Source organism: Microcebus murinus, chromosome 12 (genome assembly GCF_040939455.1).
Source record: "Microcebus murinus isolate Inina chromosome 12, M.murinus_Inina_mat1.0, whole genome shotgun sequence".
Classification (NCBI taxonomy): domain Eukaryota; kingdom Metazoa; phylum Chordata; class Mammalia; order Primates; family Cheirogaleidae; genus Microcebus; species Microcebus murinus.
Genome location: NC_134115.1, coordinates 80,300,048 through 80,315,490, shown reverse-complemented (window position 1 = coordinate 80,315,490; position 15,443 = coordinate 80,300,048). Strand labels below are relative to the sequence as shown.

General features: G+C 39.5%; 1 protein-coding gene across 8 annotated transcripts in view; it reads left to right on the top strand.

Annotated features, from left to right (window-relative positions):
• CDK5RAP2 (CDK5 regulatory subunit associated protein 2) overlaps window positions 1-15,443 on the top strand; it is a 174,154-nt gene that overhangs the window by 13,533 nt on the left and 145,178 nt on the right. For all 8 annotated transcript variants that reach the window (XM_076008992.1, XM_076008991.1, XM_020289456.2 and 5 more), the window contains exon 3: window positions 750-817. In XM_076008992.1, the coding sequence (XP_075865107.1) occupies window positions 750-817 (68 nt within the window). The remainder of the gene's footprint in view (window positions 1-749; window positions 818-15,443) is intronic.

Sequence of the window (15,443 nt, the reverse complement as noted above, 5' to 3'; positions counted from 1 at the left end):
GATTAGGAACGTCTTGTGTACAAGATCAGTGTCTCCTTCACTGTTGTTTCCCCAGCACACAGGATGGTGCTTGGCACAGAGTGAGTATGTAGTGAATGTGTGCTGAATTAAAGAAGCTGTGGAGAAAGTTGAGTATTAGCAAAGTCTTTATTTGCTGTAAAGCAGAGGTCAGCAGTTTCCGGCCCATTGCCTGTTTTTGGAAATAAACTTTCATTGGAGCACAGCCCCTCTATTTGTTTATGAATTGTCTGTGGCTGTTTTTGTGCTTTGACAGGATTTGAGCAATTGTGACAGATTTTAGGCTTTGAGTATGGACTACAAAGCCTGAAATATTTATTGTCTGGTGTTTTAAGAAAAAAGTTTGCCAATCTCTGCTGTCAAATCAGTTAGACATGCTTCGTTTTAATTATTGACAGGTGAAGATGATATCCTGTTCAACAAAATAATTTTATGAAATAAAGAAGTACATATTTTTGCTTTGCCAAATGCCTGGTGCATTTTCTGGGTTCATCTTTTGACACACACATTGTACATTGGGGTTACTTTAAGTAATATGTAAATATTGGAAATATAATGGTTTATAGCTTTCCCTGGGCTGAAATCAGTAAATTGCAACAGACAGCAAGTACCACAGGTTATACTGTGGAAGCTGTTCATGTTTTTTCTTCTCTGGGCTCTAGTCCTTAATAGGAATGCCGGTCAATGTGCATGCTATGATGTTTTCCTGTGTCTATTTTACCTTTTTATAGCGCTCCCAGAGGTGTCAGAAGAAATGGTGTCTCCCACCAGAGCACGGAACATGAAGGACTTTGAAAATGTAAGTGGAGATACCAAATTACTGGCCTTAACAAACATGTCTGCTGCTGCTGTCCAGCCAGCCCAGGATAGAGCTCTGTTTCTTGAGAACCGTCTAAGCTGAATAATGCCAGAGGCAGGAGGAATGCCACGTCTTGTAGGCTTTCTCTGTGAGACTGACTGTAGCATACACATGCAGTCAGCCCTTTTACGCAAGGACTGGCCATGGGTTCTAACAGGATCAGCAATTTTCACCTTTGGGGAGTTTGGTATTAATATATTTCTGGTGTCCAGAAGGTGAGGATGTTATGATATTCCACAGCTGAGAAGAGCTAACATTTGTCAAGGTCCTTACTATTAGCAGGGGCCCCCAGACTATGGTGAGTTGTATAATTATTTCATTCTATATTACAATGTAATAATAATAGAAATAAAGTGCACAATAAATGTAATGTGTTTAAATCATCTCCAAACCATCCCCCACCCCCCATCTGTGGCAGAATTGTCTTCTGTGAAAACAGTCCCTGGTGCCAAAAAGGTTGGGGACCACTGATGGAAGGCACATTGTTTATGGGCCCTATTTAATCCTGCTACAACTCTTCAGGTGTTTTGTATTATTCCCATTTTATAGATAAGGAATCTTAAGACTAGGAGACACTTGTTTATGGTCATAGTATGTCTCAGAGCTGGGATTTGAATAAAGGTTTTTAATGACTTCAGGGCTGTTCTTTCCACTGCATTGTGCCTCCCCTTGCATTTTATAGGCTTTATCTTTGTTGCTGTTGAATGAAATGTGAGCAGCCTGTATCCAGTACTGTATAGTAATTGTCTGAGAATGGATTACTTGGTGATAAATTTGGCTTTGATGCTTAATGTCTTCCAGCATTGTCTTTCATTTGTTAGCAAAGGGGGTTTGTTGTCAAGTAACAGGAAAATAAGTTATTTTCCCAATTCTAATTCTCTTTAACAAGTTACCTGTTCAGTGCTCTCATTTATCTTGGGAAAAATTAGACCCTTCTTCATTTGTAAGCAAATGAAATCCATACTATGCAAGATGCAGGAGATATTTATCAGAGAGAAGATGGAGGACACAGAGAGAAGGACGTTGTACGATTATGTTCCTCTCTCCCCAGTTGTCTTTACAGAACAGAGCAGTGCTGTCTCTGGATTTAATTTAGAATACTCATTACTGCTAATAGTTATCTGCAAACCACCAGTGACCAATTGAAGAAATGACTTGTCAGATCTCTAATGGAAACAAGTAATTTCTGAGCTTTGAGTTGTTATAATTTCTGCTGTACAACTCGATCTATGCTGTGGGGTCTGGGGCCTCAAACAAATGAGATTTGATTATTCTACATCGTGTATAATTAAAATATGCTCTACTATTAAATGGTTGTTCCCATTTTATCATAAGAGTAATAATCACTGCTGTTTATTGAGCTCTGGCTCTGAGCTGGGCACTGTAAGTGCTAAGCTCTTTGTATATGTTGCTTTAATATTAAAGTGACTCTACAAGATAGAGAGTTATTATTTCACTTTTGAAGGGCACAGTTTTAAATTTTATTTCTAGATGAGCAAATTTCACAGAAACTTAGAATTTTGGTTTCACATCATTTGTCTGCCTACTCAACTGGAAGGAATCCTAGAATTGAATACAGTTCTATTACATATGGGAGTAACTGAGGCTGAGGGTTGTGGTATGGCAAAGCTGCTCTCAGAGGTAGTCAGTGCTGTCCAGGGACCATGGCCTCTGGAGCCAGACTGTCTGTTTGTCCGCTTCTGCTACGTGACCTTGGGCCAGTCATTTAACCTCTGATTTTTCTCAAGCTTAAAATGGGCATGATATTATAATAGTACCTACTTCTTAGGGCTGTTAGGAGTGAATGAGTGAATATATGTGAGGCACATGTGCCTAGCACACAGTACATTCTATGTGTTAGCTGTTTCTCCTTGTTATATTGTTATTTTTTTACTCTGCCATGTGGTTCAAGTTTCCCTTGCTCAGACGTTTCCTTGATGACCTAAATCCTGTTTTCCTTGAAGGTGAGGGAGAGCCTTCTATGCCAATGTGTTTTAGGATTTATGTTTTTTCTTTATGACTGTGGTCCTTTGGCTGCTGTTAGGTTTTTATGGCATTAATATTTTTTAGTGTAGCATTTTCAAGAGCAAATTCTGCAGCTGAAATTGAAATGGCTAGACTATTCTCAGTGTCTCCATTTCAGGTCTTTATAAGTCACTGAAATTTTTCATTTGGCTTGAGCTACTAAATGCATGATCTCTGTGTCGTGGTCGTGTGAACTCTCTGTGGGATGCTTATAGGAAATGCTCTTGGCATCTGAAGCTAATTTTAAAGTCAGCATGAATATTAAGGAAGGGGCTGGAATGCTTTTGATTTAATGAGGAAACTCATGATTCCTCTTATTCTAGTCTCAGATGACGTCTAACCATTAGCAGGTGCATTTAGCCAGGGACTAGCAAGACATAGGTCCCCTTCTGGTTTTGCTGAGAGTTCATCTGTTCAATAAACATTTTCAGATATATGCCCCTTGCCAGGCTCTCTCTCAGAGTCTTGGGAATCTGCAGTGGATTAAGACAAGGTAAGTCTCCCTGTCAGGAGGCTCAGAGTCTAGTTGGGAAGATGGATAGGAAAACTGCAGTGGTAGAGGTAAGCACAGGGTGCTGTGGGCCCACAGAAGAGGGGCTCTGAATCGACTGGGGGATTCAGGGAAGCCTCCCTGAAGGAGGTGTTGCCTGAGTTGGGTCATTAGGGACAAATAGGGATTGGCCAAGTGGATGGAGCTGGAGGAACATCCCAGGTGCAAGGACTCAATGTGCGAATGTAGAGGGAGGCATGGCAGGGCGTGATGCATTCAGGGAGCTGTAAGCTCCCTATGGCTGGAGGGAGGCTGTATGAGGGGAGCTGAGAGGAGTGAGGCCAGGAAGCAGGTAGGGGGTCAGATTCTGCAGGTACTTGAATGTTACACTGCATTGTTTTAATTTTGTCCTGAAGATGAAAGTGAACCAGTGATAGGTTTTAATTTAGGGAGGGAAATGACCAGAATCGTGCTTTCCAAAGATTACCCGGGCTGGTGACTACAAGGAGAAGAGTTTGGAGGGGAGCAAGGTTGGTGGCAAGGGGATAAGTTAAAAGGCTCCTGTGGTGTTGTGGACCCAGAGGGAGGAATGTCAGAGCTAAGGACATGGACTAAAGAGATATTTGGAATAGGGTCAGAATTTCAGAGCTGGAGGAGTTCCAGGAATCATCTCATCCAGTCCCTCCATTTGATACATGGGGACTCTGAAGCCCTTAGAGGGATAGGGACTTATTCAGGCATTGAACCCAGGTCTTCTGGCACAAGAAGTCCTTTCTACTGTATTCGTCTGTTTTGTGCAAGTACTCTCTTGGAAATGTGTAAACCACATGTCTTCTTTAAACTGGTAATCCATTGTCTTAAATCCTCATTAGCTGAGAGCATAACCACCTGTATGGTAGGCTTATGGTAGGAAGGTGGTCATTCAGTTTGGTCTTCAGTGGGAGCCTGACTTGTTGGTCTTTTCTAGATGGCAGTGTAGTAGTTAGGGTACTTCCAAGACAAGTGGATAGAGGAGGCCTGGCTGAGGCAGGGTTTATGAAGACCAGTGCTTACCTGCTGGGGCCTGTTCTGGACACTACAATTTCTCTCTCTCCTTTAAAAAAAATTTTTTGGGTGAGTGGTGTGGGGCTGAGGGGAAACTTCCCCTTCGCCCTGGAAGGTTCACTGAAGGAAGAACTCACAATAAGGCAGATTAATAAGAGAAAACGATTGATTTACCCTAGGCATGTGGAGAATCACAGAATGATTACCCAGTATCTCAGTGGGGTTTAGAAGTTTATATACCCTCATTTTAGAGGAGCGGGGGAGATGAGGAATATAGGCAATGCTTCTTAGGGGCAATAAATGGTTACTAGGGAGGATGAATGGATTTTGGGAGAATGAATGGATAAGAGAAAACAGATTAATTTGTAAATGATTCTCTTTGGAAATTAAATTAACCGAGAGACTGGTATTATCTCTGAAATGAGTTGGGCCAGATCTGGTTGGGAAGGAAAGGCAATTGTTCTTTTTGATGGGTCCCTCTGGTTTTATGCAGATAGAGGGAAAGCTGCTTCCAGCCAGTTGATCTCTAAGGGCCTTTAATTCAAAATACTCTTTATACCCAGGAGTCATACTTTGGGGTGAAGTTCCCTGAGCTCCTTCAGTGGACAAGACTCAGAATCTGGCACAGCATATCCAGTCCAGGTAGCAATCTTTATCAATGTGCAGAAGAGTTTAATTCTGGCTTTCAATAGGGAATGACATGGCTGGCTTTCTATCTCCATTAATACTGATGGGTGATGCTATTTAATGGCTGTGTAATATTTCATAATTAAAAGGGATAGATTGAGCCATAATTTACATAATCTCTTACAATGGGACATTTTAAGTTGTTTCTAATTTCTTACTTTTACAAAGCTGTGATGAATATCTTTGTGCATATGTTTTACAGTTATGTGATTTTTTTAGGGTAAATTCCTAGAAATGAGCTTTCCGGATGGTAAAAGTTTTAACTATAATGTATATGCAACAAACAATAGATACGATGGCAAGGGATTTGTTATTTCTAGTGCTTTTCTTTCTAAGGAATTGGGAAAACACTTAGCCAGGTGTGGCTGAAAGAGTTATCTGTATCCTGGCCACACCCAGGTCTCTTCATCCCTATCCTTTGCTGCTCTTGTCTCACACCCCCCTGCCCTGAGATGCTGGCCTTCTTGTACTGAGGCCTTTATTTCAATTTGTTGAAAATTCATGGTCTCAGCTGAGGCAGTTGGTCAAGTTTGAATGTTTTATTTGTGGCTTTGCTAGGAGATTTGCATCTTTAAATTTGCTCTGTAATATCTATATTGTGAGTTACTTAATACCAGAGCATAGCTCTCTCACCCTCTGGCCCTGCCCCAGTTGCATGGCCCCAAAGCTTTCAAAAGCCCCATGGTGTGTGGATACCACATGTACTCTAGAATGACAAAGACTGGGTTTTAGGTCTGTCTCTGCCACTTACTGACCTGTAGCCTTGAATAGTTTGTTTCCAGAACCTCATGTGTAAAGTGGGGCTAATACTGTCTTTCATTCAATGCTGTTATGAGGATTTTATGAGCTATGGCGTGGAAAGCACCTATCCTGCCTGGTACATAGTGGGTACTCAATAAATGCTGTGTCTGCTCTAATCTGAAGATTCTGTCTACTGCAGCCACTGTCCTTGGGTTCTGCCCCAGCAATGTCCAATTTCTGCTGATCCTTTTGTGAGGTTTCTTTGACATTGGAATAAAATCCTAAACTTGCTGTGGCCCACGAGATCCTGCCTTGTGTGATCAGCAGCTCCGTGTCTCTCCAACCTCAGCATGTTCCCCTGTCCTTTTGTACGCTGCACTCTGGCCACCCAGGCTGTTCTTCCTCAGCCACACCCAGCTTGTTCCGGTGTCAGGGCCTTCGTGCTTGCTTCGTCCTCTGGCTGGACACCCTTTCTCCCTGTCGTTGAATGGCGGGCTCCTGGACTTTTACGCCTCAGCTTTAATGTGACCTTGCAGGAGAGGCTGTCCCTAACTCCCTTCCCCAATTTATTATTCTCTTCTAGCAAGTGCTCAGCACCTTGTCTTTCCTGCCATTAATCTTAGGACCAAGATTTTGTCTTTATTTGTATACTTAACATACGTCTTCTCTGTGTATAGTGCTCAACTCTAACCTAATAAGATGGTAGGCACTTAATAAATATTTGTTGCTTGAATGAACGCGTAACCTTGTTTGAGATACTAAACCTCTAAGTTTTGATTGCTTTGTCTGTAAAAGGGTAAAAATAATATTTATCTCATGGGCTTGTGATGGGGATTAAATAACATGCTAGGACTGTGCCTGGTCTACTAGGTCTTCAGCAAACGGGGCAGCTGCTGTGGTTATTGTTAATAAAGTGGCTGGAGACGGTGTACCCAGAGGGAGACTGCTCATAATGCGGGTGGGGGTGTGCAGGGCCAGAGTCTCAAGAGCAAGCAGTGATGAAGGGAAGGTGAGGCTAAGATGGGGGGACAAGGGTGAGCTTAGAACGAGGCAGGAGAGCAAGAACTGTGTGGGGTGCTGCTCAGTGGAAGTATTTGAGGACCATGACTGTAGCTGGCAGAGTGAGTGCCACAGCCACTGTCTGTGTAGCTCTTTGCACAACATATGGCCTGACAGTGCCACGGGCCTTTGCAGAGTTTATGGCTGGTGGGGATGTGTTAAGTACAGGGATTCATCAGTAGGACGGTCTACTGGATTGAACCCTCTGAGTTCCCGTACCTCTGCACATCCAGGCCATGCCCTCCAAAAACCTGGCCAGATGGTGGGCTGGGCATTGTAAATTTTTACAATCTTTTTGAAGGCCATTTGGAAAGATTTTGACAGTCATTAAAAATAAAATTACTCTTGAGCCCAATCATCCATTTTGGGGAAATTTAACGTAAGGAAGCCACCCAGTAGAAAAGGCAAAAGCTGCGTTCACAGAGGTGTTTGTTGCCACATTGTGTATAATTGTGAAAAATTGGAAAGAAGAGAAATTCTATTTTATATTTGTTATCTCTTATCTGACTTCTTGCAACAAGCTTGTGTTGATTGTATTTCACAGATGAGGATGCTGAAGTTGGAGAGATTAAATGATTTGCCAGTGAGCTTGGTGTGATTGAGAAGCTAAAAGAAGACAAAATACAAACCTGGTCTTTCTGATTGGGAAGCCTGTATACTTTCCACTAGAGCACAGCAAATCTATAAATGCACAGTAGAGAAATGGTTAAATGATTGACTTTGAATCAGTTTAGTGGAATTTTGTGCAGTCATTTAAACTGATAATTATGTGTAATTCCACAACAACATGGGAAATTCTTAAGATATATTAAGCAAAAGCAATGGAATATACAAATTTGCTTATCTTATAATTCTACAAAAAACATTCATGAGCAAAGGCTGAAGGAAATATGAAGGCTTGATTTCATTAGTAGTCATATTCCAAGTGTTGTTTGGAGTTCAGTTTTAAAATTCTGTTATTGCTCTAGTATTGTTTGTTAATAAATAGATACTTGCCTAGTAACAGTTTTCTTGATGATTTGAAGACACCAGGGAGAGTGTTGGCATCAGAAACGAATTCCGAAGTGTCCTCCTCATTTTATTACCTCACGTAGCTGCTGTTGGTAGAATTATCTTACATGTTTACTAGAGATGAACTTTGGGCAGCAAGGACTCATGCTTTTTGTTGTGTTTGGGTGAGGTCTAACAGTTTTTGTCCTTTCAAAGAGGATAAAACATGGATGGTGGCCCAAAGATGTGCTTATCGAGGGCTTGAGTGAGAAACAGATTCCTTTTTAAAGCTATCTGTGTTTACTGCTTGCTAAGTGCCACGCTCTGCCAGGTGCTTTAGCTCATTTAGTTGTCCTGACACCCGTGTGAGGTAATTGATTTTGTCCTTATTTTAGAGATGAGCCAGCAGCGGCTCAAAGATGTTAAATAATTTCCCCAAGGTCACACGACTCACAAGTAGTAGCATTGGGAATTTAGTCTGTTTCTGCGACCCCAGAGCCCTTGTTCTTAGCCCTTGCTGCCTGGTAGAAAGATGATCTTGTAGGGTGAGCTTCATCTTTGGAGGCCAGGCTCCCGCGAGCCATTGAAGCTGATAGCCAGACTCAGGCACCTTGCTTAGATTTCAGATGAGGCTAGTTGGAGTTGCTCTTATTCTTTTTTTTTTTTTTTTTTTTTTGAGACAGAGTCTCGCTTTGTTGCCCAGGCTAGAGTGAGTGCCATGGCGTCAGCCTAGCTCACAGCAACCTCAAACTCCTGGGCTCGAGTGATCCTTCTGCCTCAGCCTCCCGGGTAGCTGGGACTACAGGCATGCACCACCATGCCCGGCTAATTTTTTTTTTTATATATATATCAGTTGGCCAATTAATTTCTTTCTATTTATAGTAGAGACGGGGTCTCGCTCTTGCTCAGGCTGGTTTCGAACTCCTGACCTCGAGCAATCCGCCCGCCTCGGCATCCCAAGAGCTAGGATTACAGGCGTGAGCCACAGCGCCCGGCCGAGTTGCTCTTATTCTTTATGTTGTCAGTTTTTGTTTTCCTTCTCCTTTAGATGGAACTTTAGGCTAAGCAAGGCTTTTAACAGGAAGTGGGGAGGAGGAAGCCAGAGTGACTGACTAGCAGCTCCTACAAAATCTTTCTTGCTGCTGGGCTGGGGCCCCTGTCCAGGTTCAGAAAGCACCACCCCGTGATCATGTTGGGATGTTTCCCATTTGAGATGGCTGCAGTTCTATAATGACACTTGGGTTCCGAGGGCTGGAATGTGGCAAACACAGTCCTTGTATTAGCTTACTTCTGAGCATTAAGTTTCTAAGTTATGTTTGGAGGGTTTTCTATTTTGAGGTATTTATTCCTTCTGTATCGTAAGCTGTTTTCTGTTCTTCCACCTCAAGGTTTTTTTGTTTCTCATAAAGGGAAAATTACACAAGAGAAAAACATCAATATGTTTTAAATTCTTGTGATATGCTAGACGCTATACTAAACATTCTAATTAATTTCTTTTAATGCTTATATAAGCCCAAGACGTAGGTATTATTATAATCCCATTTTTATAAATAAAAGAACTGAGGTACACAGAAAAAGTTAAATAAGATCATACAGCTAGTAAGGTAGTCTGGATTGTATTTATTCATTTATTTATTCATTCATTTAATGTTGGTTGAGCATCTGCTGTGTTCTAGATATTGTGTGCTAAAACCTGGGAGGATTTAGGCATACTAACTAAAAGTAAAAAGTAAAAAGAAAAAAAAATACAAAAATGAAAAAGAAAAAAAAACCTGGGAGGAAACAGCCATGAAAGATTGAGTTGTATTCATATAATAAACATGGTAATAAATAATAAACATGTGAATAGATGGGATGAAGATTGTGAAACATCTTAGCAAGAAAATAAGAGCTGTGTGTTAGAGAGTGACTTGATTGGGTGTGGTAGAGATGGAGATGGGCCCCCATTAGATCTGGGGGTGAGGAAGGGCCTCTCTGAGGTGGTGACATTTGAGCTGAGAAGGAAGGGATGAGAGGGAGCCACCCGGCAAGTGCTGCGGGAAGAGCTTTGCAGGCAGACAAGGGCTTGGCTTATTTGAGGATCAGAAAAGAGGCAAGTGAGGCTGGAACATTGTGGACATGGGAGAAAATGATAACTGAGGAGGCTGGAGAGGCGGGCAGGAGCCAGGTCATACAGCACTTTGTGGTTGTCGCAGGGAGTTTTAGTCTAAGAGTGATGAAAAAAAAAACAATGGAGGGTTTAAGCAAGGGAGTACCGTGTACCAGATCTGTCTGACTCTGAAGCCTGTGGGGCTCTCGTTACATCTCACTGCCTTCAAGACATTCTTAAATATATCTGTCCATCTATCCAGCCAGCTGTTAGCTATTTTTGTATTACTAACAATAACTGTTTCATGTTTCAGACTAGAATGCGCAGGTTAGGTATGTTTCCCCATCTCTTAGCAGTGGCGTGGGTAGAAAGGCAGGCAGCCAGCTGGTATAGAGCAGTGTCACCATCGTTGTGATAAAGTAGAGAGTGTGTGCAAACATTCAGGAGGGTCCCCATTCCAGCCTAGTGGGGACAATCACAGAAAACTTTGTGAGGGAAGTAATAATAAGCAGAGAACTGGACTGGCCATTATGCAAAGGTGGTGCTTGTATTTCATTTTATTTATTTGGGTCTGTCTGGCGTTTGCCATGACCTTCTGAAATCATATTTGCCTTCTTCATATTTTGTAAAAAATTTCTTTACCTATAAATAGGATAAATATTCTTTCAAGTGTTTACTAAAGAATTTTAACATTGTGAGCAATGTGGGCATTCTAAGCGACCTCCATAAATATTTTATTGGTAGCTGAGTAATAGAATAAGGTTGCTCTTTATAGGAAGCATCTGGCGGGTAGACTTTTTTGTTTGAATGAATGTTTTATGTGCTGTTTCCTTAAAACATTTAAAAGGAGGCTTTAATGAACCCACCAATTGTTTCTTGTGCTGTTCTTGTTAGCCACGAAATTGAAAACTTAAGTGTTAACAACAGGGCCAAGGGTAGACAGTTTGAAAATATACTTAATGTAGAATATACCTATTATTTCCTTTTATACAGTCATAAAGCAACATTTATTAAAAGATGGTGTAATGGATATTGAGAACTAAGAAGGGGAGGGAGAGGGAAGGAGGTGAGGGGTGAAAATCTACTGGGTACAGTGTGCACTATTCTGGTGACGGGCACAGAAAACCCATCAGCATTATACAATTCATCCATGTAACAAAAACCACTTGTAACCCTTAAATCTATTGAAATAAAAAAAAATGCTATATGCTATTAAAAATTATTTTTAAAAATGCTGAAAAAATACCCAATGAATGCATATGTGTAGGAATGTACTAGCATCCAAGTGTAGCTATTCATATTTTGCTATATTTCATTTTAGTTAACTTTTTTTTTTTTTTTTTTTTTTTGAGATGGAGTCTTGCTCTGTTGCCCTTGGTAGAGTGCAGTGGCATCATTGTTGTTCACTGCCACCTCAAACACCTAGGCTCAAGTGATCCACGTGCGTAGCCTCACAAGTAGTTGGAACTATAGGCACAAGCCATGAAGGCCAGCTAACTTTTTTATTTTTAGTAGAGACAGGGTCTCCCTATTGCTCAGGCTGGTCTCGAACTCCTGATCTCAAGAGATCCTCCCACCTCGGCCTCCCAGAGTGCTAGAATTATAGGTGTGAGCCACTGTGCCCTTCCCATTTTAGTTATTTTAAAAATCAACTGTGTTGAGATATATTTTCCATAAAACAATATCCACCAATTTCAAGTGTTGCATGAATTTTGACAAATGTATACTCCCTTGTAATGACTATTTTAATTAAGATATATATGTGGTTATATAATAGTTTTTTTAAATGTCTGTATATAGGCTCATGTAACCATCACTACAATCAGAATATAGAACAGTTCTGTAACACCACAAAATTCTCTTTATGTTGCATCTTTGTGGGCAAATCTTCTCTTCACCCCAAACCTCTGGCAATTACTACTCTGTTCTCCATCCATATAATTTTGTTCTTCCCAGAATATCATGTAAATGGAATCATACAGTATGTAATCTTTGAGACTGGCTTCTTTTCCTCAGCATAATGCCTTTAAAAGTGATTCATGTTGTGTGTATACTAGTTGCTGAGCACTGTTCCATCATATGTGTTACATTGTTTACTCATTCACCCTTTGAAGGACTTTTGGGTTCTTTCCAGGCTTTGGTGATTATTAATAAACATTTGTGTACAGGGTTTTGTGTGAATGTAGATTTTCATTTCTCTAGGATAAATACTTAGGAGTGGAATTGTTGACTCATATGTTGAGTGTAGGTTTTTTGCAAGAAACTGCTAAACTATTGAGTGTGCCATTTTGCATTCTCATCAGCAGAGTGTGAGAATTCCATGTGCTCCATATCCTCATCAGCATTTGGTAGTCATTGTAGTTTTAATTTGCATTTCCCTAATGGCTAAAGAATTTGAAGATCTTTTCTTGTGCTTAGTTGCCATCTATCTGTATATCTTCTACTGTGATGTTGCTGTCACAAAATATGACTCCAGAGAATTGACATCTTTATTGAGTCTTTCACTCCATGAGTTTCTGTTTGAATCCTTTGCCTTTTTTTTTTTTAAAGAAAAATTGGTTCCTAAGAAGGGGGGGAGGATAGGAGGTGGATGAGGCATAAAAATCTACCTATTGGGTACAAGGTACACAATTCTGGTGATGGGTACACTGAAAACCCTGACTTCAGCATGAAACAATGCATCCATGTAACAGAAAACATTTGTACCTATAATTTTTTTTTGAAATTAAAAAAACATGCAATTAAAAAAAAATTGGGTTCTCCTAAAGTTAAAGTTTGGAAGTTATTTTTGTATTCTGGATATAGTGCCTGTGTCGGACATGTGATTTACAGATATTTTCTGCCAGTGTTTGGCTTATCTTTCATTCTCTTAACACTGCATTTTTCAGAGCAAATTTTAAATTTCGATGAAGTCCAATTTATTGATTTTTTTTTTCTTTTATGGTTCATGCCTTTGGTATTATGTCTTAAGAACTCTTTGCTCGGCTCTAGATCCCAAAGGTTTTCTCATATGTATTTTTCTAAAAGTTATATAGCTTTACATTTCGCATTTAGATCTATGATCTAATTTTAGTAAACTTGTTTAAAGTTTGAGGTTTAGGTTGAGGTTAATTTTTTGTATATGGACATTCAATTGTTCTAACACCGTTTGTGAAAAATGAAGACTGTCCTTTCTCCATTGAATTTACCTTTGCACTTATGTCAAAAATCAGTTGGCCATACTTGTATGGTCTATTTTTGTATTCTGTTCATTGGATTCTTCTTTATCAAAATTGTTTTGACTCATCTAGTTCCTCTACTATTCCAAATAAATTTTATAATCAGCTTGTCTATATTCACAAAAAATCCTGGTGGGATTTTAGTTGGAATTTTGTTAAATATGAAGGAGCTCAGGAAATATCACCCCAAAGTATGACTCCAGAGAATTGACGTCTTTATTATATTGAGTCTTTCAATCCATGAGTTTGGTAAGTCTCTTATTTAGAACTTCTTGATTTCATTGACATTTGTAGTTTTAAGCATATAGTGCATGTTTTATTAGATTTATACTTGAAAATTTCATTTTTTGAGCTGTTGTAAATGGTATTTAAAAATTTTCAGTTTCCAAGTGTTCACTGCTAATTATATTGAAATATATTGATATTTTTATGTTGATCTTGCTAAATTTACATATGAGTATTAGAAACTTTTTGTAAATTCCTTGGATTTTTTTCTTCCTTTCTTATGTGAATGCCTTTTATTATTATTTTTCTTGCCTTATTGCACTGTCCAGGACTTTGAATACAATGTTGAATAGGAATTGTGAGAGCAGGTATCTTTTCTTATTCCTGATGTTAGCGGGGGAGTAGTCAGTTTTTTTTTTTTTTTTGAGACAGTGTCTTGCTCTGTTGCCCAGGCTAGAATGTAGTGGCATCATCATAGCTCACCACAGCCTGAGACTCCTGGGCTCCAGCGATCTTCTTGCCTGAGTCTCCCAAGTAGCTGAGACTATAGGTGTGTGCCACCACACCTGGCTAATTTTTTCTATTTTTAGTAGAGATGAGGTTTCACTCTTGGTCAGGCTGGTCTTGAACTCCTAGGCTCAAGCCATCTTCCTGCCTCAGCCTCCCAGAGTGCTAGGGTTACAGGCATGAACCACTGCACCCAGCCGCTTCTGTGGTTTTGATTAAGAAATCTGCTATCGTTTGAATCATTGTTCATTTCCTCATATGTAATGTTTCAGTTTTTGTCAGGCTGCTTTTGAGTTTTTTTTTTTTTTTTAGCTCTTAAGTGTTCATCACTCTTTGGGTGTGAGTTTCCTTGAGCTTATCCTATTTGCTGTTTGGTAAGCTTCTTGAGTCCATATGTTTTATACCTTTTTCCAAAATTAGAAAGTTTTCAATTATTATTTATTCAAATATTTTTTCCATACCACATTCTTTCTCCTATTTTTCTTCTATTTTTCAGGGACTCTGATGAATGTTAGACCTTTTGGTATTATCTCAGAGGTCCCCGAAGCTGTGTTAATTTTTTTCAAACTTTTCCCCCCTCTTTTTTCATACTAGATAATTTTTGTTGATCTTTCTTTAAGTTCACTCTTTCCTCTGTCATCTCCATTTTTTGAGTCCATCCAGTCGACTTGTTATTTGATTATTATATTTTTCAGTTTTAAAATTTTTATTTGGTGCTGTTTTTATACTTTCTGTTTCTTTGCTAAGACTTTCTGTCTTTCCATTCATTTCAAGACTATTGTCTTATGTCTTAGTACATGGTTTTACATGTTGCAGACGTCTTTGTAACTTGACTTTAAAAGTTTTATACTTTGAAATAGTCAAATCCATTTGGTTTCTTCTCACAAAAACCTATGAGATTGATTTTATTACCCCTGTGTTAGAAATTAAGGGTCAGAGAGGAAGCATGTTTAGGGTTGCACCGTGAGAGAGAATTTGGATTGAACTTAATACTGTCTCCAAACCCTGGTCTTTCTGCTTTATCATTGAGAACCGAGCTTGATTAGTGATTTTGAGAATGGAAATGGAACAACAGGTGTATGAACTGTAGTGTAGTTTTACTAAACACACTGGGTTTAGTAAAATATCATCAGCATTCTTCACAATTCAGAGAGTCTCAAAAAAGGATGTGTTTGTCCATTATTTAAATCTCTCTTATTTTTTATTAGGAAATTTATGTGGTACAAAATTCAAAAGGTTAAAAGGATATACAGTGTACTTCCAGATGCATACCATCATATCAAACAACTAAGCATTTATTTATATTCCTGCCTTTTTTAAAAATTGGTAACCTGCCATATATAATGTTCTATGTCTATATCATAGTGTTCTTATTTAACAGTGTATCTTGGAGATAATCTCCTATGAGTATACAGAGTAGTCTCCCATTCTTTTTTTATGACTCCATAATATTTTATTGAGTAGACATACTGTAATTTACTTAACCATGGA